Raw genomic sequence first — 20,893 nt, 5'->3', positions numbered from 1 at the left:
TTTTTATGTATTTGTTTTTGGCACATGGGCTCTCCTTTGCTGACCCAGAGCTTTTTCTGGTTGCTGTGAGTGGGGACTGCTCTCCAGTTGTGGTGGCTTCTCTTGTTGCTGAGCTCGGGCTCTAGAACGCAGAGGCTCAATAGTTGCGGTGCCTGGGCCTCGAAGCTCTGGCACGCAGGACCCTAGTTCCTAGACCAGGGATTGAATCTGTGTCCCCTGTATTAGCAGGTGGATTCTTAACCACTGGACCACCAGGGAAGTCTCATGTCTTTTTCTTATTAACAGGTAAAACTAAATATATATATATATATATATATATTTTCCTGAATACTAATCCTTTGTCAACTATGTGTGTGGCAACTGTCTCCTCCTGGTTTGTGTTGCGGCCAAGGACACCCCACATAGGACTGGTTCATGCTACGGCCTGAGGGGGCAACATTCACATCAGGGGCATTTGACTTTTATTATGAAAAAGGTTGAGATAGGTTTGAATCTTTGTGCTGATAAGTTTCCAACAGATAATGAAAATGTCTTTCATTCTTCATTTTCATTTTTCCCTTTCCTAGTTCGAAAACGATGACAGCCCGGGGTTCACCTTTCACTTTATTTAGGCTGTCTTTCCACGGGGAGAAAAAGGAAGCTTTTACTTTAAAATTTTAATATAGTCAAATGTAACAATGTTTTCCTTTATGGTTTTCTGTGTAAATATCCTACATAGCCCCAAATCATCATATTCTACATTTTCTTCTAAAAGGTTTAAAGTGTTACCTTAAGTCTGTATCTGTAATTTGTGTTTGCATATGATGTGAGGTAGGGATCCAATTTCATTTAATTCCATAAGGATAACCAAAGGTCAGGAGACCGCTTATTGAAAAGCCCACCCTTACCTCACTCATCTGCAGTGCCATGTTTGCAATATACTTGGCTTCTGTATGTGCACAGGTCAGTTCCTGATTTCTTTACTATGTCCCACGGGTGTATTTATCTGTACCTGTGCCAATTACTGTAGCTCTGATAATATGGTAGGGCAAATTCTCTGTCTTATTTATTATTATCTTCATCATTACTGGGCTTCCCTCATAGCTCAGTTGGTAAAGAATCCACCTGCAATGCAGGAGACCCTGGTTCGATTCTTGGGTTGGGAAGATCCCCTGGAGAAGAGGTAGGCTACCCACTCCAGTATTCTTGGGCTTCCATTGTGGCAAAGCTGATAAAGAATCCACCTGCAATGCGGGAGACCTGGGTTTGATCCCTGGGTTGGGAAGATCCCCTGAAGAAGGGAAAGGCTACCCACTCCAGTATTCTGGCCTGGAGAATTCCATGGACTGTATAGTCCATGGGGTCGCAAAGAGTCGGATATGACTGACAGACTTTCAGTTTCACCATTATTGACCATTTGCTCTTGCATATGTAAATTCTGGAATCAGCTTTTAAGTTTCATAAGAAATACTGCTAAAATTTTGATTGAAACTACTATGACTCTCTATCGTCAATTTGGGGAAAATTGATGTTTTTTTTTTTTTCCTAAGATTTTTTGATATGGACCATTTTTAAAGTCTTTATTGAATTTGTTACAATACTGCTTCTGTTTTATGCTTTGGTTATTTTGGCCCTGAGGCATGTAGGATCTTAACTTGCCAACTAGAGATCAAACCCACACGCCCTTCATTAGAGTGAAGTCTTAACCACTGAACCACCAGGGAAGTCCCTGATGTTTTTAATAATAGTGGGAATTTCTATCCTTGAATACCTTAACTCTCTACATTTAAAATATTCCTTAATATTGTTCAATAAGAACATTATACTGTTTTCCAGAAAGAGTTCCTGTGCATTATTATATTTATTTCTAAGTATCCTTTACTTTTTTCTTGCTATCTGCAATGGTATCCTTTTTCAGCTTGCTTGCTATTGATGCAGAGATAGGCAATTACTTTTGTATATTGATTTTGTATCTAGCAGCCTTGTTAAATAATTGAGACTCACTTGAAAAATGACAGTTTTATTTCTTCTGATCCAATACTTGGACTTATTTCTTTTTCTTGTTTTCCATGCTAGCTAAGACTTCCAGTACAACGTTAAATAAAAGTGGCAATAGCAGGCATTTTTGTCTTGTTCCTGATTTTATAGGGAATGTTTTTAACATCAATGAGTATGATGATTGACGTAGCTTTTGATAAATACCTTTTCCCAGGTTAAGGAACTTCCCCTCTGTCCCTGCTTTGCTGGTAGGTTTGTTTGTTTGCTTTTAATCATGAATGGATGTTGAAGTATACCAAATTCTTTTCCTGTCACACTTGAGATTTTTCCATTTTAATCTGCAAATGATATTAACTTGCCTTAATAACTCTGTTAAACCAAACAGATTCTTGGGATACATAGAGCTTGACGGATTCAACTTACTAGTACTTTTTTAAAGACTTCTGTTTATTCATAAATAAGACTGGCTTTAATTTTTCCTTTCTTACACTGTTCTTGTCTGGTTTTGGTATGAAGGCTACGCTAGATTCATAAAGTGAGTTAGGAAGTGTTTTCTTTTTCTATTTTCTGAAGGAAAAGAAGTTTTCCTATTTTGTAAAAGAACAGAACAGTTCCATGAATGGTTGATAGGATTCTCCCATAAAACTGTCCAGGCCTTGTGGGAATATTTCTGCAAGTTACAAGGCTATTTGGGTTTTCTACTTCTTTAATCAACTTTGGTACATCACAGTATTCTAGAAATTTGTCCATTTTGTCTAGGTTTTAAATTTTATTGGCATAAGACAGATCATAACATTCCCTTATCTTCTCTTTAATCTCTCTGTGCTGCAGCTGCGAAGTTGTCCTGTTTTTATTACTTACCGGTTTTTTTCCTTGACTTAGGAAGGTGGTTTGTTTCTGGTAGTAGTTTGTTTCAAAGAATCAACATTTGGGCTGCTTCTCTCTCGAGTCTTTTTCGTTTTCATTCATTTGATTAATAAAGTGAAAGTTGCTCAGTCGTGTCCGACTCTTAGAGACCCCACGGACTATACAGTCCAGGGAACTCTCCAGGCCAGAATACTGGAGTGGGTAGCCATTCCCTTCTCCAGGGGATCTTCCCAACCCAGGGATTGAACCCAGGTCTCCCGCATTGCAGGTGGATTCTTTACCAGCTGAGCCACCAGGGAAGCCCATTTTAATTTATATAATACTGTTAATTATGTTTTAAAATTTCATTCTTCCACTTTTCTTTGAGCTTATTCTATCGCACTTTTATAACTTTTTAAGCTGGACGCTAAGCACATGCATTTTTAGTCTTTTATTTCCGCTCTAGGATAAGCAACTAAATTAGTTCTTAAGTGGAGTTTCCTCCCTGAGGACACAGGTTAAGTATCTAGCTCCCCTACAGCCAAGAGGAGTAGGGCTTTGAGCCAGTTCCTCACCCCCTAGACCTCTGTACGAAGACCCTTCTCAGGGAGAGGAGCAAGGAGCCAGGGCAGACCATTTGGAAGACTTATCATTTTCCTAGAGTGTGAACATCACTTCACTGAAGGGACTGTCTGAATTACTGGACTAAACTAAGCCTTAAACTGGACTGATACCCTTACCCTGCCCCTGCCCAGCCGGGCTTATGAAACACAAATCTAGGTATTAAAGGGAAAATGTTAGTTGCTCAGCTGTGTCCAACTCTCTGCAACCCCATGGACTGTAGTCTGCCAGGCTCCTCTGACGATGGGATTTCCCAAGTAAGAATACCGGAATGGGTAGCCATTCCCTCCTCCAGGGGATCTTCCTGACCCAGGGATCAAACCTGGGTCTCCTGCAGTGCAGACAGATTCTTTACTGTCTGAGCCATCAGGGAAGCCCAAAATTTAGGTATGCTGCTGCCGCTGCTTAGTTGCTTTTAGTCGTGTCTGACTGTATGTGACCCTATGGACTGTAAATCACCAGGCTTGTCTGTCCATGGAATTCTCCAAGCAAGAGTACTGGGGTGGGTTGCCATGCCCTCCTCCAGGGGATCTTCCCAACCAGTTCAGGGATTGAACATGAGTCTCCTGCATTGCAGGCAGATTCTTTACCACTGAGCCACGAGGGAAGCCACAAAATTTAGGTAAAGCCATAAATAACTATAATTTCAGTATGAGTTAAACTCAGTGACTCTGTTATAACAACTATGAATAACCATTATGACTATATGATCCCAAACATTTCCATCAAGGTTAACAAATCATTATTTACTAGTTTCTTCTAAAGGTATTTCTCTAGCATACCTTCTGGGGTCGCTCTCACCTTATGAACAGCAATAGATCCTGGAGAAAGGACAGAGGCGAAGTGCTTTTAAAACTGCCTCCAAGGAAACCTGGCTGTTCCATAGCTTATCAATAACCACTCTGAGAGGCCAAATGTTTTTTGGTTCTCAGTTGCTGCTGGGGACACAATGGCTGGTGGACAGGACAGCACACAGCAGCTGCCTTCACACATTATATAGACGAAAGGGGAACCGATACAAATGGCAGGTGGTCTCTGGCATGAAGACAAGCTCAGAGCACGTGGCGGGGGGGACCTGGCCTGTCATCTAGGGCTCAGGGAAGACTCTCCTTGAGAAAGCAAGCCGGGTAAAGAGGGTAAATGCAGAGCGTTTCGGGAAGCAAGTCAGCCGTGCAAAGGCCCAGGGGCTGTCAGTGAGGGCCTGGGCCTGGCGGAGACTTGGGACGGCTATTGATCCTGAGACACGAGGGAAGAGGTAAGTGGACTCTAGAAAGGTGAGCAGTTACTAAGTCACACGGGTCCCACAAACCACAGGAAGGAGGGTGTCTGGATTTACAGGAGAACGAACACCTAAGGGTATAAGCAGCATCCTGGCCAGGCTAGCATTTCCCATGATGTTATGACACAAAAAAGGAGTGTTCTCGCTGGAACTCTAAAGGCCTCTGTGAATTTCACACTGTCGGAAAACTTCATTTTTAGTTTGTTTGTTTTTTTTCTTCTGGGGATCTCAAGAAAGAAAGCTATCTATACAAATTCTGAGGCAAAGATCATGTTTCACTAACCCGGTACTTTCTTCCAGGGGGAGCTCAGACACCTTGGGATGAACTCTAAGAATATATCCAATAAATAAACTTGTAGCAGCAGACCCTAGAGTGATGGGTATGAGAACAAGCCTGTAGTTACCAGAGAAAGTGGCTTTTTCAAATACCAACGGATCTTGCCCATCTAAGCACCAGGACAGGCTGCCTCGGGCCCCGCCTGCGTGAGTGGTCCCCACGTGCAGTTACTTGCTCCTATGTGAGCTCAGAAACAAGCAGGATTTAGCTCCCTCCACTCAAATCAGCTTATTAGAAAGCACACATTGTTTAATATAAATATAGCAATTAGCAGAGGCTTGGTAGATATTAAGGGTGTTATAAAAATATTTACTTTTCAAATAGCCTTAAAAAAAAAATCAGGCAAATAGGAAGCCTAGATGTCTCACAGACGTTTTAAATGTAATTTATACTGCCAGAACTAAATCTGTCGCCTCATCAAAATCTGGGATAATCTACACAACTGGCTTAGATTCTTTAAAAAAAAAAAAAAAAGTCAATAACAAAGATGAGGGCATGGAGAGAGTGTCTATATTAAAAGAGAAATGCAAATACCCCCTAAATGTAATGCAGAGCAGTTATAAAAGATATTTTGGGGGCAACTGGGGAAATGTGATTTTGGGTAGAACATTAGATATTATGAAATTCATGTTATTTTCCCAGCTGTGATACACAGGGTTAAAGTACGACAGTTACAGAAACTCAGTATCATTTGAAATGCCCTTGAATTTAGGAGATGCCCATGCAGCTGAGGGCATAATTGCCTCCACTCTCTGCAACTCACTTTCAAACGCTGAGCACAAGGTGGGGGGGGCGGGGGCAGGGGTGGAGGGGCGCAAGCATGGCATGACATTCACAGGTGAGGAGTCTGGGTAAAGAAGGCTCAGGTGTTCACTATCCCCCGCCTTTCTACTAATACTTGTATGTAGATTGGAAATTGTTCAGAAAGGAAAAGCAAGCAAATAACAGAAAGAGCACCCTGAGCTATTTCAGCCAGAGAAACACTAAGCCGATGGGTCTCACAAAAGCTGCTGAACAGGTAGAAGGACAGGTCAGGTCACACGTGGGCAGGCGTAAGGTGACGGTTTTACTGAGAACGAGGGTATGGAGATATAATTCTGAGGGAAGGGCAATTCAAGTCCTTCGAAGACCTTAGCTACTGATGTCCTTCTGTGTTTCATGGAGCCAAGCACGGCGGTGGGTGGGGGTGGGGGGGTGCTTCCTGCGGCAGGAAGTTATCAACAGGGAGAGGAGCCCGTCTGCCCGGCTCTCAGATCTGCAAGCTGCCACAGCTGCAGTGTGGCTGCTGCTCCCACACATGTCCCTTGCTGTCCTGCAATCTCCTCTGCAGCCTCTGCTGTCACCTGAGTGCTGAAGAGTCTGCCCAGTGGCAGCCCTGGTCTCCCGCTCCCCAGCCTCCTGCAGGACCATCTGCCTGCCTGCTCTCATCTCTCCTGAACTCGCCCCCTCACCCCACCCCCACATCCTGCCCCTTCCCCAGGCTCTCTGAGAGTTGGGAAGTTGCAGGAACACAAGATTTCTGAGATTTCTGAGATTCCTGTTCTTTAGAGCAGGGGTCCCCAACCTCCGGGATCTAATGCCTGATGATCTGAGGTGGAAGTGATGTAATAATAATAGAAATAAAGTCACAATAAATACCATCTCCCCCATCCTGGTCCATGGAAAAATTGTCATCCGTGAAACTGGTCCCTGGTGCCAAAAAGGTTGGGAACTGTCCTCGCAAATATTACAACACTATCATTCCCAGTGGAGAGGCAGAGAGGCAGTAATTCCCCACACGAACACCATTTCTGGTTTTCTGAAATTCACCGAGCGTTCACACAGAGAGTGGAGGAGCTGGCGTGTCACCCACTTGGACCACCTGCCTTTTGGTGCATGAGCAGCATTCAGGGTGCACAGGTCTCAGGTGACTGGCCATGCACCTGCCAGCTTGCTGACCCTTCTCTGAAAGGATTCTTTAGAAAACGTTCCTTCTACCGAGCCCCAAACCACCCCTCGTGGCTTCTGCCTGTGAAGTTCCTCTTCCCCCCGGGGCTGTGCACCAAGGCACCAGACTGACGCAGCGTGTCCTTCTGCACAGGAAGCCTTGGGGTGGGAGCCTCAGAACAGCTCAGGGGACCCGTGAGCTCCGAGGCTGGGGTGGGAACAAGCCCACTCCACTGGGGGATGTGTGACATGCCGGCTGCTGCCCCCCAGATTCCGCTGCCCCTTCTGACATCCTGAACCCCGCCTCCCCTCCCACGTGGGCTTCCACGGCGGACTCAGTGGAAACATCACTTTGAGGATTATGGGTTGGTGCGGCTGGGGAGGCTGCCTCTGAGTAAGCACCTGTGCCAGTGGCGCTTACGTGATGAGAACAGGAAGAAAGCGCAATGAATGGGAAGGTGGCTTTAACAGGGGATGTAAAAGAAGCCCAAATGCTTACCTCGCCTTGGAAGCTCTTCAGCAGCGGTGCTACCTGCTTGCGCAAATCCTGGGGCGAGAAGGTGGGTCAGGAAGAGCCATCAGAGGAGAAAAGAGAAGGAAAACATTCATTAAGGTCTCCTAAGAGTTCAGTGCTGTTTTCTGTTACATAAAGCAATCCCGATGCCTCTCCTGGATCATTCCCTCCCTCATACAACACAAATCATGCCAACTGTGCCCCTTAGCTTAAATGAACTCACTCAGGACTTCCCTGGTGGTCCAGTGGCTAAGATTTTGTGCTCCCAATGCAGGGCACTTGGGTTCAATCCCTGATCAAGGAATTAGATCCCACATGCTGCAACCAGGGGTTCCAGTGCGGCAACAAGCGACCGTTGCATGCCGCAACCAAGGCCTGGAGCAGCCAAATAAATTTTTTTTTTTTTAATTTCGGTAACGATACTAAAAAAGAATTTTTTTAAAATTCTCTCTCTCTTTTAGAGAGAGAACTCACTTAAGAATACAACTAGGATTTATTTCCTCTGAGTTCTGGTTAGATACACCTCATTTTGACACAAGTTTTTGCTAGTGTCAGCCTAAGATAATTTGCTTAGAACAAAATAGGGTATTATAATGTAGCTTTGATTTGTTTGTATCTGAAATGGACCTGGGTCACCATCCTGCATTTCAGCTGCTATTTCCGAGCACTATTCATGGGAGACAGACGTGAGCCTCTGAGGCTGGGCTCCGCCTCCCAGGCCAGCGCTGCCAACACCAACAGAGTGCCAGCTACCTGTGTGACTTAAGACATTCTACAGCTACGTTCAAAACGCAAAAAGACACAGATGAAATCAATTTCGATTTCACTTCACCCAATATATCCAAGATAGTATCATTTCCTATATAATCAATACAAAAATCATTAACAAGATAGTTTACATCCTTTGTTGATATTAAGTCTTTGAAACCTGGGGTGCATTCCCGCCCACATCTCCATTTGGACCAGCAGCATGTCAGGTGGGCCCTTATGTGGCCAGTGGCCACCACATCAGGCAGCTGGGGGCTGAGGGATGCACTTGCATGCGCCGATTGGGGCTTGCCCTGGTGACGGGGGTGGAGGGTCAAGGTTGGTGGACCCCTCACTCCCCGACAGCCAGAGGGAGAGGTGAAGAGCAAAAATCAGAAGTAGGAGAATCAGGAGAACACAGATTGAGAGGAGGCTATATCAAGAGGGAAAAGGTATTTGTGTTGAATGTTGCCACAGATACCAGGCCTGAGAACACCACTCGGTGGAATGTCCAGGTAGTGCTGAGTGCAGCTGAGTTGAGTCCCAGGCTGGAAATTGACCTGGAGGGAGCTGAGGGGGATGCAGGTGTGAGGGAGAGGCTGCAGGGACTGTGTGGGGAGGAAGGAGGGGGATGGGGTTTGGGGAGCCCCACAGGGAAGGGGGTTGCAGGTGAAGTTAACGAGTTACCACTTGGAGAGAGTCTACATCAGTGAGGGGCTTCAGATACAGGGCATTCATTGCTTTCCACAGTCACTCTGCCAACCAAAGGGACTGGAACCCACATGTCACAGACAGGGTTGCCTGAGGCTCGGAAGGGGAAGGAGGTATGTCCAAGGTTGCACAGTGGGGAAGAGTCAGGATGTGAACCCAGAGCTCTCTCCAGGGGCCCACATGGAGATTAATAAAGGAATCACCTTGGCTGGTGTGGCCCAGGGATGACAGCTGGAGGCCACCTGGACAGCAACACGGTATGTGTGTGGGGGGTTATACATGGACCATTCAGACGGCTTGTAAGGAAAAGGCCCAGACTCAGGGGAAATGGTGAGGCTGGATGGGGTCATAGCCTGTGAGAGCTGGTGGTGCCAAGGCATTTGAGACCCTGTGTAGAGAGGAGGACGGAGAGCTCCTGGGGGTGGAGGGCGGCTTTGGGTACAGGTACCAGGAGCCCTGGCGCTTGGCCCACAAACCGTGCTTATTACGAGGCTTGTGCCAGGACCGCCCCAAGCCCTGCCAACCTGCACAGGCGGCTAAGCCTCCAGGGAACACCAGCCTTAAGAAGCTCAGGAGATGGCAGAAGTATTTCCAGAGGACTCCAGCACGGCAGGAGAAAGAGTCATGCTGCTCATAACGATAGTAAATAAACTAAACTGCTCTCTGTTGCCCCTGGTCTTAACCAGCCTGTATATTTCAGAAATCATGTCTTTGGGCATATTCGTGTCTCCTGACAGACCTGCTAAAACAACCCGTTAAAGACACTAAAGCTGGATGTGTTTGTACTCAAGCACACCCATCTATCTGAATACAGCAGAGGACAAAAAAAAAAAGGCACTAAATATTCACAACCATATACACACAAAGTGATGTATTTCGAGTCATCAGCTAAAAAAAAAAAAATCACCTATTCACTTTTTTTTTTTTTTTTTTTGCTGGGGGGAAGGCAGTCTGAGAAATTTCTTAACCAACACTGCTACCTCCAAATATCACCTGGTTTAGGACCAAACTAAGGACCCAGAACCCAGGATGTTGACTTCTGATCCACGGGCGGCTCTGTCGTGGGTTAATGAGGACATGATGCAATGCACTGTCGTTTAAGAACAGGGTGGACTTTGCTGTCTGGACAGCACCAGAAACTATAGGCTCTGTCACCCCTGGTCATCACAGGCAGCTATGTGCCCTTCTCTGCCACCGCAAACTGAAGAAAAAGGGGTCCAGGCCGATCAACAGCACACTGGCATGAAAGAGAATTAGGGAATTAATAGAAGGTCCCCAAAGTTTTTTAGCCTTATAACACTTAATTCAGTGACAGTTTTTCAGCACTGTTTCAAATTTTCTTCAGTTCTGCATCATTTATTGAACAGAAAGCAGCAAACATCTTAACACGCAGAGAGCAATGCCCTTGAGATTATTAATATCGGATGTCTGTTGGCAAAGCCAGAGAACTGCATTGCAACCTTCTCCCCCCTGAGCATGTTGCAAATAATAAGTGATGTTTATCAAGAGATGCTTCTATGTGAAAAGGATTTTCATTATTCTCCAAACCACTGATTCACAGTTGTTTTTTTTTGTTTGTTTTTTTGTTTAGATCAGAAAACTGAACAGCAAAATGCCATTGAGGAATTTTCTATCTAATGACTATCACTGGAAAACCAGTCTGACTTAAAAGCGAAACAGAAATAAAATGACAAAATCGCCACGCAGCTTTCAGTCACACCTGCGAGGTGTCAGCAAGAGACACAAGACACACAGTCCCTGCATCCAGATGGTCTGAATCTTTGAATTTCTGCCCATTCTGAGCGCTTGGGTGGCCTCTGGGAGGCTCTCTTCCCTCTCTGGGGCCTGGCACTCCCAGCTTCCATCACACTTCTCCTGTCCACACTGACACACGATGCCAGGGCCAGCGTCACAGAATCCTCACACTGTGGATTCACCTGGGGGCCACCCCGGGGCCCACCTCTGAGTCTTGCAAAGAATGGTGCCCAGGACAAAGCTGTTCAGCTTTGAAAGGACAAGAAGATGAAGGGCAACAGCCAGGACTCATGTGTAAACAAAAGGAGGCTGTGAATCACAAATGCACTGTCCAAGTCATAAAACAATCTCCATTTCCCGAAGATTCGAAGCTCCAGATTTTCCAGGATGTTTTTCTCAATTTTATAACGCCCTTTCCCCTTTGCTTCTCTGTAACTCAGGTGTGTTTCCTCTTGAATGACTGCCTAAGCTGAAGGCTCTGAACCATCCAGCTGCCATCTCAGTGATACCTTGTGCTTGGTGGCATGGACCAGAAGTGGGGTCCTGCCTTCTGTGGTGACAACAGGGTTTCCCCAAGACCACCAGGAACAGAGTGGAGGATAGGTGTTAAAGGGCCCCTTCTCCAGCTCCCCTGTGGTTGCCAGCCACCTGACCTAGTGTGGGTACAGTAGCCGTTAGAGACTCAGACCATCCTCAGAAGTGGTTTCATCCCTTTAGCTTCTGTTTCAGAACCACCTCAGCCCGGGGTAACCCTCAGCCTTTTCTGTTTCCGGGGTTTTGGCTCACATTTCCTGCACTGCATCCAGGTAGGGAAAGGAGTTTAACAATTGACAAGGGCCAGGCAAAAATATAAGCCTGTGGTTTGTTGTTGTTGTTCAGTCACTCAGTCGTGTCTGACTTCGTGACCCCATGGACTATAGCATGCCAGGTTTCCTGTCCTTCACTATCTCCTGCAGTTTGCTCAAACTCATTCCAGTGAGTCGATGACGCCATCCAACTGTCTCAATCTTTGTTGCCCCCTTCTCCTGCCCTCAATCTTTCCCAGCTTCGAGTTTCTTTTCAGTGAGTCAGCTCTGCGTATCAGGTGGCCAAAGTACTGGAGCTTCGGCTTCAGCATCAGTCCTTCCAATGAATATTCAGGGTTGATTTCCTTTAGGATTGACTGGTTTGATCTCCTTGCAGTCCAAGGCACTCTCAAGGGTCTTCTCCAGCACCACAGTTAGAAAGCATCAATTCTTCAGCACTCTGCCTTCTTTGTAGTCCAATTCTCACATCTGTATATGACTACTTGAAAAACCATAGCTTTGACTATATGGACCTTTGTCAGCAAAGTGATGTCCCTGCTTTTTAATACACTGTCTAGGTTTGTCATAGCTTTTCTTCCAAGGAGCAAACGTCTTTTAATTTCATGGCTGCAGTCACCGTCCACAGTGGTTTTGGAGCCCAAGAAAATATAAACCTGGCCAGGATTTAAAACCCTAGGAAGTGTTTCTCAATGAGGAGGTTCTGTGCTACATACCCACCCAGGGCTGAAAATATCTCCAAATGAGTTCACTAATTCCTCCTCATTACTCAGGTTTCAAAGTAAGGAAATTCTGACTTGAAAGTGTTTTAGGTGTTTATTCAAAGAAAATCATTGTATAATATAGCTTATTTTCACTAACCTTGATACTGTCAAATGTAAGAGGTACTGTTATACCACAGAAAGAGAAAAAATGCTGCTTATTCAACTGTGATGTCATTGATTTTCATCCTCACTCTGATTTGAACATGGTGAAATGTGTTAAAATGTATGCATTATAAAACTGATAAGAGATGATCACAAGATTAACCAAAGTTAAAATAGATCCTGAGTTGTTTATTTTTAATTGACATGGTCTACGTTTTAGTTAGTGTAGCTGTTTGTTTTGTTTTTAAAGGGCTATTGTCTTTTAGAGACACATACTAAAATGTTTATGGATGAAATAAGATTTTTCTTTTAAAATAATTCAATGGGGGGGCGGATAATGGGGAACCTTAAGGATGACATAGATGGAGGGTGGGTTCAATGCATTCTTCACCTTTTCTCATGTATGTCTGACATATGAAAGCTTTTCAAGGCACCATATTTCACTCTTTGGACGCCTTCAACTGACCAATCACACAGAATAGAGAGGAAATGAGGGAAATGAGGGGTGAGGGACTGTCACTGTTAAGTTATAATACAGCCAAGCAGCTAAATAACTGTATACTTTATCAGGTTAACCAGGAAATCTGGGGTCGTCTGGTCCTATCTCCTGCCCCAGGTAGGAGACCTGTGGTGTCCTGGCCACATGGCTCCCCTTCCCAAGGCCACTCTCTCTCTCCCGGATGGAATGCTGACGTTCAGAGGGAAGCTGTCCTGAGCACAAATAATGTCATTACTAGAAGCAGTCTGTTGGTAAATAATTCACTCAAAAAAAAAAAAAAGATCAGATTTAAGGCAATTGCATGGACTTGCTTAATAATGCGTTTTCTTAGTGGGAGGTCAGAGAAGCAGTTTCCCACAGCCCTGGGTCGACCAGGGGAGCACAGATGGCTGAGCCTTCCTCTTGGGGGCCTAGAGATGGAGCCCTGCAGGTATCTGAGGGCTCAGCTCATCTCCTTCCCACACCCTACTCTGGACCAAGTGCTACTCTCCCCACTGCTGTCTGACAAACCTCAACAGAGCCTTCCTGCCCAGAGTCCTCTCTCCACGGTCTCTCATTTCTCTCCCGTTTGGGACAGACGGTGTTGCTCCAAGTCCCCACCAGTGTCTCTAACACCATCTGCTCCCATGACTTGCGATGTATATGAGGAGCACCGAAAAGGGCCTCAGTCGTGTTGGAACAAAGTTCTAGAGAAGAAAAAAGGAGGAATGGGACCCTCCTGATGGCCATGGGACAATACCCACTGTGTCTCCCGGCGACCTTGGCTACCCCAGAATAAAAGACCTTTACGGTGTGAAATACAAATAGTCAGATTCTAGACACTAGATATACAGAATATAGTGATGCCAGATGGGACTATTTGAATGAGGTAGTTTCTTTTTAAATCAAGAAATTTCCATACATGGTGTTTTCATAAAGAGAAATGCAAAAAAGTTTAATTTCAGAAATGGGGTCCATCATTAATAAATACATTGAAACATTGTAAATACACTATTAGATATAGGTAGTGCAATTTAACAACTGCAACTTTGCTAAAAAGTAATAGTAGCAAATAGGTGATTTTTTTTCAACCAAGACATTTAATTCAACTGAAAGGAGAAAATGACCCTCTTTCTATAACTTAAAGCCAAAATGCTGAAGACATATTGTTTAAAAGCATGTAGCTACTGATTCTTCACTCTGATGTCCTTGGGATTCTAAAATACCCTGCTGATGGCTGAATAGTCCTTATTAATAAAGAAAAACCCACCAGTGTGTCATGTCTAGGGCCAGTTTTCTTATTGACTGTAATATAACAATCTGCTTTATTGATAAGCCATCTCTTTCAAAAATAATCTCTCGGCATACTTGTCAAGTGTATTTTTGTAAAGTCTTGGCACCAATGAGAGAATCACAATTATCTACAAAAGAAAGATAGTTCTTGGTACTTGTGTCACTGAAGATGGCTGAATTCTCCCTTTATCGTGTACACAGGAGCACATGCCAGGTACAGAGCTTTTCAAGCAAGACCATATATATTGTGTGACCCACAGACTGTAGAACTCAGTGTAAAATGCAGTTCAGTGAAAAGAGAAGTTTCTCTTTGTTCCAGGATCCTGAAACCTTCGCTTCCCATCTCGTCATCCAAAGATGAGTCATGGGGCTCTCAATGGAGCACCCTACTTCTGGTTACTTTTATAGATATACACAGGCTCCTTCCAGTCTTTGTGATAGAAGAGAGTAATTTTAAATGGCATTTAAACTGAAGTGTTACATAAAAAATATCTTTCTATACAACAGCAGACAGTATGTCCTGGCAATTTCTCAAAGATTTTAGTTCACAGATTTGAGAAAATTCCATTAGCTTTAATTATTTATCAGCAGTCAATTTAGATTACTGTTCTTGACCTATTTTTACAGTGTATGGGCCACCCAGCAATGAAATAAATGAATAGTCCTTTTCTACAATGCTTGATTTTTCTGAGATAATAGAAATCGAGTCTAAAGCAGGAATGAAACCCCAAACATGTAATTACCACAATATATAACCTGCCACGCTGCCCTTGTAGCTGGATAGAATGCACATCTTTGTGAGTTTTTTGGTTATTAAATAAGATTATCTTGAAAGGGATAAACTCACTCATGCTATAATTTCTTCCCATTTAGATTTCTTTGCTCCATTTAAAACATGTTCTGTATCTTGGCAGAAAAGCTCTAATACTGATGGATGTTCCTTCAGTGCGGTGCCTAATAAAACTGTGTAATGGGAAGGCCTGGCTGTGTGGGGCTGAGTGGAGGGGAGCTTGTGCATGGCTTGAGTGGAGGGCTCCTGGCACGAGCGGCGAGGGCCAGCGGAGGGCACCCACGGGCAGAGGACGGAGGGAGACCCAAGGAGGCAGGCGGAGGGGAGGACCCCTGTGCTCCTGGGCAACAGCAAGTGGTGGGGGAACTCGCTGGATGATGAACAGGGGCAGGTTTACCAGATCCGTGATGCCTGAACCTGGCCCAAAGGTGATGAAGGCTGAGGACGGTGCTTAGGACACAGATTTGAGATACACGGAGGTCCTGGTTTGAAGGTAGCACATGGCCTCAGCTCAGTGATACAGCAGAGTCTGTACACTCCTGAGAGTGGGGTCTGGGACTCCTGGCTTCTCCCTCAGACTCTTCCAGGGGTGCACGAGGTAAAAACTATTTTTGCCATTTTCCTTTTCCAGTGTCATTCTCATATACATGAATGGGGGAGTTCCCCAGACGCTGCACGCCAGGTGAGGTCATCGCCCTAAAGAGATGGCACGTGCGCCTGGGTTTTAAACACGTCCTTTTTGAATCTCTAACATGGTCACTACTGATCAATATGCACACAGACACAAAAAGCTCTCTGGGAATGCTCAATATTAAGAGATCAAGATGTTTGGAAATGGCAGCTTTAAGGTTTTTTAGTCTGAGAGCAGAGAATGGCTCCTCCTCCAGAGGTCAAGGCTGTGGACCCGCTGATGACTGCCTGAGTTCCGTGAAGCAGCTGGGACAGCCAGGCGCTTCTGGGCCCTCCCCTGCATCTCGCAGCATCTGGCTCTCCTGGCCTGGACTGGCGTCGTGCCTGTCGGTGGCGCAGGGACTTCCTGCGGGATTTCTGGTGGCCAGGGGTTCAGAGGTGGGGCCCAGAAGGAGGCCACCTCAGGTCCCTCTGATTCTCTAATTACATCTGACTGGCCTGATTTCAAAATGTTCTTCCAGGTTGCTTTCTGCATAAATGCTTGTTTCTAAACCTTAAGTTTTATTTCAGAACTTTAAAAATACTGCTGAGATTTGTTTATGGATCTGAACATCAATAGGTTTTGAGTTTGTCAAAGAGAAGAACTACATATTATACACATCAGATCAGATCAGATCAGATCAGTCGCTCAGTCGTGTCCGACTCTTTGCGACCCCATGAATCGTAGCACGCCAGGCCTCCCTGTCCATCACCAACTCCCGGAGTTCACTCAGACTCATGTCCATCGAGTCAGTGATGCCATCCAGCCATCTCACCCTCTGTCGTCCCCTTCTCCTCCTGCCCCCAATCCCTCCCAGCATCAGAGTCTTTTCCAATGAGTCAACTCTTCGCATGAGGTGGCCAAAGTATTGGAGTTTCAGCTTTAGCATCATTCCTTCCAAAGAAATCCCAGGGCTGATCTCCTTTAGAATGGACTGGTTGGATCTCCTTGCAGTCCAAGGGACTCTCAAGAGTCTTCTCCAACACCACAGTTCAAAAGCATCAATTCTTCAGCGCTCAGCCTTCTTCACAGTCCAACTCTCACATCCATACATGACCACTGGAAAAACCATAGCCTTGACTAGACGGACCTTTGTTGGTAAAGTAATGTCTCTGCTTTTCAATATGCTATCTAGGTTGGTCATAACTTTCCTTCCAAGGAGTAAGCGTCTTTCAATTTCATGGCTGCAGTCACCATCTGCAGTCATTTTGGAGCCCCAAAAAATAAAGTCTGACACTGTTTCCACTGTTTCCCCATCTACTTCCCATGAAGTGATACTTTTACTAAATAAACTTTCATAAAGTGATACAGTGGCAGGTTGTGTGTGTGAGTTGCTCAGTCATGTCTGACTCTTTGCAACCCCATGGAGCCTGTAGCCTGCCAGGCTCCTCTATCCATGTGATTTCCCAGGCAAGAATACCGGAGTGGGTAGCCATTCCCTTCTCCAGGGGAATCTTCCCGACCTAGGTCTCCTACATTGCAGGCAGATTCTTTACCATCCAAGCCACCAGGGAAGCCCTGTAGTGGCACATTAGGTAGTTGGTAAAATTATTTTTCAGAGGACAGCTAATGTCATGGAGTAACACATATGACTGCCATCTGTTCAACAAGTATTTGTTGAGCAGCTATTATAGGCTCTCAGACACTGCTCCAGGTGTTCCTTCGGTCATGAGCAAAACCAGTGGGTCCCTGTGACTCGTAGGGTGCCTGTCGAGCTGGGGGAGGGCTCTTCGTGTGCACATGAAGAGGAGGCATGTAGCACTGTGAGCACGCTTGTGACACAGGCCCGGCTGGGGCTGTGGGCACTTCCTGCAGGACAGAGGAAGGGGCCCCTGAGGATCTGGAGGATGACTAGAGGTGAAATGGGGAGAAGAGAGGGGGAAAGAAGCCACAGACTACAAGGTGGGTTTACAGTTTGATCCCACGTTGTAAAAATGAATAAATGCACATCTGTAGGTGTTTGGAAAAGGATGGTGAGAACGACATCAGTGTTAAATGGTGGATTGAGTGGGATTATGGTTTATTTTTCACTTTCTTGGCTTTAAGTAAATTGTATCCTTTTAACCTCAAGACCGTTGCTTTTTAAAATTAAGGATGGAGACTGAGCAATAGTTCAAAAGAGTAAGATCACTTTAAGGTTTACACAGGGTCACCCCCCTGCCGGCTGTGGCTCTGTGATGGCAGAATCCCTGACACAGCGCTGTCCACGTGGCCAAGCAAAAGGCCGGGCATTATTTCAGCCTGTGCACAGCTCATAAAGAAAATAAATATGGTACCTGCTAATGCATAGCTAAACTAGACATAGATCTCCAAAGGAGAATTATTTCATAAGTACAACAAATATTAGCAGGAAGCCTACTGGTCCATCTTATGTTTTACATTTTTTCATTTATATAAAATATAATACTATGGTGCTGGTGGTGGGGGGAACTGTGCTACAAATGGCACATACAGAATAATCTCTATTGTTTTAACATATGTAATATTTATGAACCTAAAAGGATTAGAAAGATCTAAAGCAAAAACGCTAACATTTATGTCTTGGATTACAGGTGATTTATTACTATCTTCTTTATGCTATATGCAAATTTCTGTAATGAACATTCATACTTTTTGTAATCAGAAGATGAAGTCTCAGATCTCAGACAGTACTGGGGACACTTAAAATATCATCTCAAACCAGCACCAAAGGGGCAGAACAGCCCCCTTCAACCCACCCCCTCCAACCCCGCCACAGACCCTGGACTCAGCAGGCAAATCATAAAACAAAGGCAGATATCACCAAGAAGATAAAAAAAGATTTAAAATCAGATTGCATACAGAATGGATAGACAATCAGGTCCTACTGTACAGCACAGGGAATTATATTCAGTATTCTGTCATAAACCATAATGGAAACGCATGTTTCAAAAAGAATGTATATACCTGCATCACTTTGCTGTACAACAGAAATTAACACAACATTGTAAATCAACTATATTTCAATTAAAAAAAAATCAGATTGTAAACCTACTCTTCTCCAGTTCTGATCTCAGTTTTCTTTGTTTCCCCACCTGAAGGCCTTACTTCACGTTTATTCATCACTTGTGTGCAATGAGCTTACCTAAAACTAAGCAGCACAGAAAAGATATACCTTTGTCTTGGCTTAATAATCAGTACGTATTTTTTTAACTAATATTTACTTGCTTCACAGAGTTGCTCAGAGGAATAATTAAAAATACACGATGTGAAAATCTCCTTGCAGATGGAGGGCACACTCTAAATGTTTCCTCAGACACTCATGCAGACACACAAATGGAAATGAGGGCAGGATCCTTCAGCCACAGAGTCCTGGGCTTTCGCAGCAAAACAAGGTTCCTGGTGACGCCCGGGCAACAAGAAGGCCCCACAGACAAGGGATACAAACAGGGATCTTATAATTTTTACATGCATTTTTTCTTTTTGGAAAATACTACAGAGCCATGGGCATATGAAATGCACACCATAATTTCTTAATTTCTAAATGGAATTATTTATATCATATGGCTGAAAACCAAGTCTAAGGAACATGTGACTCAGTGGCAATGGGGGAATTTAAACCTTTGGAATCAGGCTTGATGTTTCAAGATGCTCAGAGGCTTCCCAAGGGATTACCCCAACCTAGCAATTGAGGAGAAATATAAGCTTCCAGAGCACAGGGAAGCTCCCTGGGGGCTTCCTGGCACGTGCACTTCGGCATCCCAAATGGCAGGCTGGCACACTCCAGGGAGGGGACCCGACATTACTCCAGCAAAGGAAATCCAGCAAGGGCACTGAAGAGGCACCTCCTTAGTTCCACCCAGGCTTATCCAGCAGGCCCTCAGAGACCCCAGAGGTCAGGCCTGAGGGTTATGATGCCTGGTGAGGGCAGGGAGGAGAGGAGAACTGCCCATCCTGCTGATTAAGCTGTGGCCTCGATGGGACTCCCCTGGCAGTTCGGTGGTTAAGAATCCAAGCTTCCACTTCAAGGGGCATGGGTTTGATTCCTGGTCGGGAAACTAAGACCCTGCATGTTGCATGGTTCAGCCACAAAAATATATAAAAACAACTCTTTGAACTTCTAAGATAGCTTTCCTTTGTATATTCCTCCAGCCATCTATAGGTAGCCTCCTTAAACAAACAAATATATTTTTCTGCTATGCCTCCTATAGAATTCTGTGCAAAAAAAAATGCTGTGGCCTCAAGGTCCAAAGATGATTTCATCCACTGACTCTCTCCCTCTGGTTAGTCTGCACAGCTCGAGGACCATGTCTAAAATGATATCTTCTTGGTACACCTAACTTTACAGTTCCTAAGCATACAACTCGTTTCAAAATTAGCACATTTCATGGGATGTCCAGGGAGGGATGGGGTGGCTGGGGTGGGACAGGATGACCATGCTGCGGGAGCAGAGGGACAGCCAGTGTCCCTCGTGCTTGCTCTCTGGGATGTGGTCACGGAGCTCCTACAGGGGCAGGAGCAGTGGCCCGCTGGGGAGTCCAGGGAGCTTGGGCTGCTGCCGGGAGCTGTGCTGCGGGCCTGGACGGCAGGAACCAGGCGCAGCTCAGAAACCGAAGGCTGGAAGGAGGTAAAGACGTTTGTGATCCCATCCTGGAGATGGAGCCACGGATTAACATCTACCTCCTTAACAGATGACAGCAGGCAGGGCGTGTACACGAGCAGCTAGAAGAAGAAAGCCCAGACCCCTCCGTTTCTGACAAACCTGAGTCGACAAAATCTAGAAAAATGGCTAACTCTTAGAGGGTGATTCTCCTCTGGTAAACGAATGGCTTCCAAACGCTTTTGGAATGCCTCTTTCTCAGGCCTGTTACCAAACACTAACTTTGACACAGTCCTGGAATTTTCTTTTGAACACACAGCATGGCTTCTTTGTAGCAAAACAATTCAGGAAAGAGATACAGTTTAACAAATTCTATATCTCTTGGCTGGAGCTCTCAGTCCTGCTGATGAATCACTGAGAAGTCCATAAATGCCAAGAGCCTCTGCTCGGACTTCTTTATTACCATATATGGCAAATATACATCTATTTATCTCCTAGCATCTCAAGTTGAGTTTGGCCCTTTTCTTACCTTACTATTGTTCTTAAAATTTCTCTTGGTCTACAGCTTGGCCACACAAGACAGAGCTACCACTCGCAGTCCTCGTATTCATAACCCAGGGCTGGGGTTGCTGTGTGTGTTTGGTATGAGGACAAAATGTTTTACATCGGTAAATATTTGAGGTAGGTCAAAAAGTACCTAGCTATTTACATTCCTGCTACAT

At 45.0% G+C, this 20,893-nt stretch overlaps 1 protein-coding gene across 19 annotated transcripts in view; it reads right to left on the bottom strand.

The window, feature by feature from the left end:
* The window catches only part of CUX1 (cut like homeobox 1), a 349,136-nt gene that overhangs the window by 177,626 nt on the left and 150,617 nt on the right, over positions 1-20,893 (bottom strand). For all 19 annotated transcript variants that reach the window (XM_086374363.1, XM_086374364.1, XM_086374351.1 and 16 more), the window contains exon 3: positions 7,486-7,533. In XM_086374363.1, coding sequence (XP_086230489.1) covers positions 7,486-7,533 — 48 coding nt within the window. The remainder of the gene's footprint in view (positions 1-7,485; positions 7,534-20,893) is intronic.

This window comes from Bos grunniens, chromosome 25, assembly GCF_055505025.1.
Source record: "Bos grunniens cultivar Pamir isolate PY7600 chromosome 25, Bosgru_T2T1.0, whole genome shotgun sequence".
NCBI lineage: Eukaryota > Metazoa > Chordata > Mammalia > Artiodactyla > Bovidae > Bos > Bos grunniens.
The sequence above is the reverse complement of the archived record's forward strand: the minus strand, read 5'-3'. Positions and strand labels throughout refer to the sequence as shown.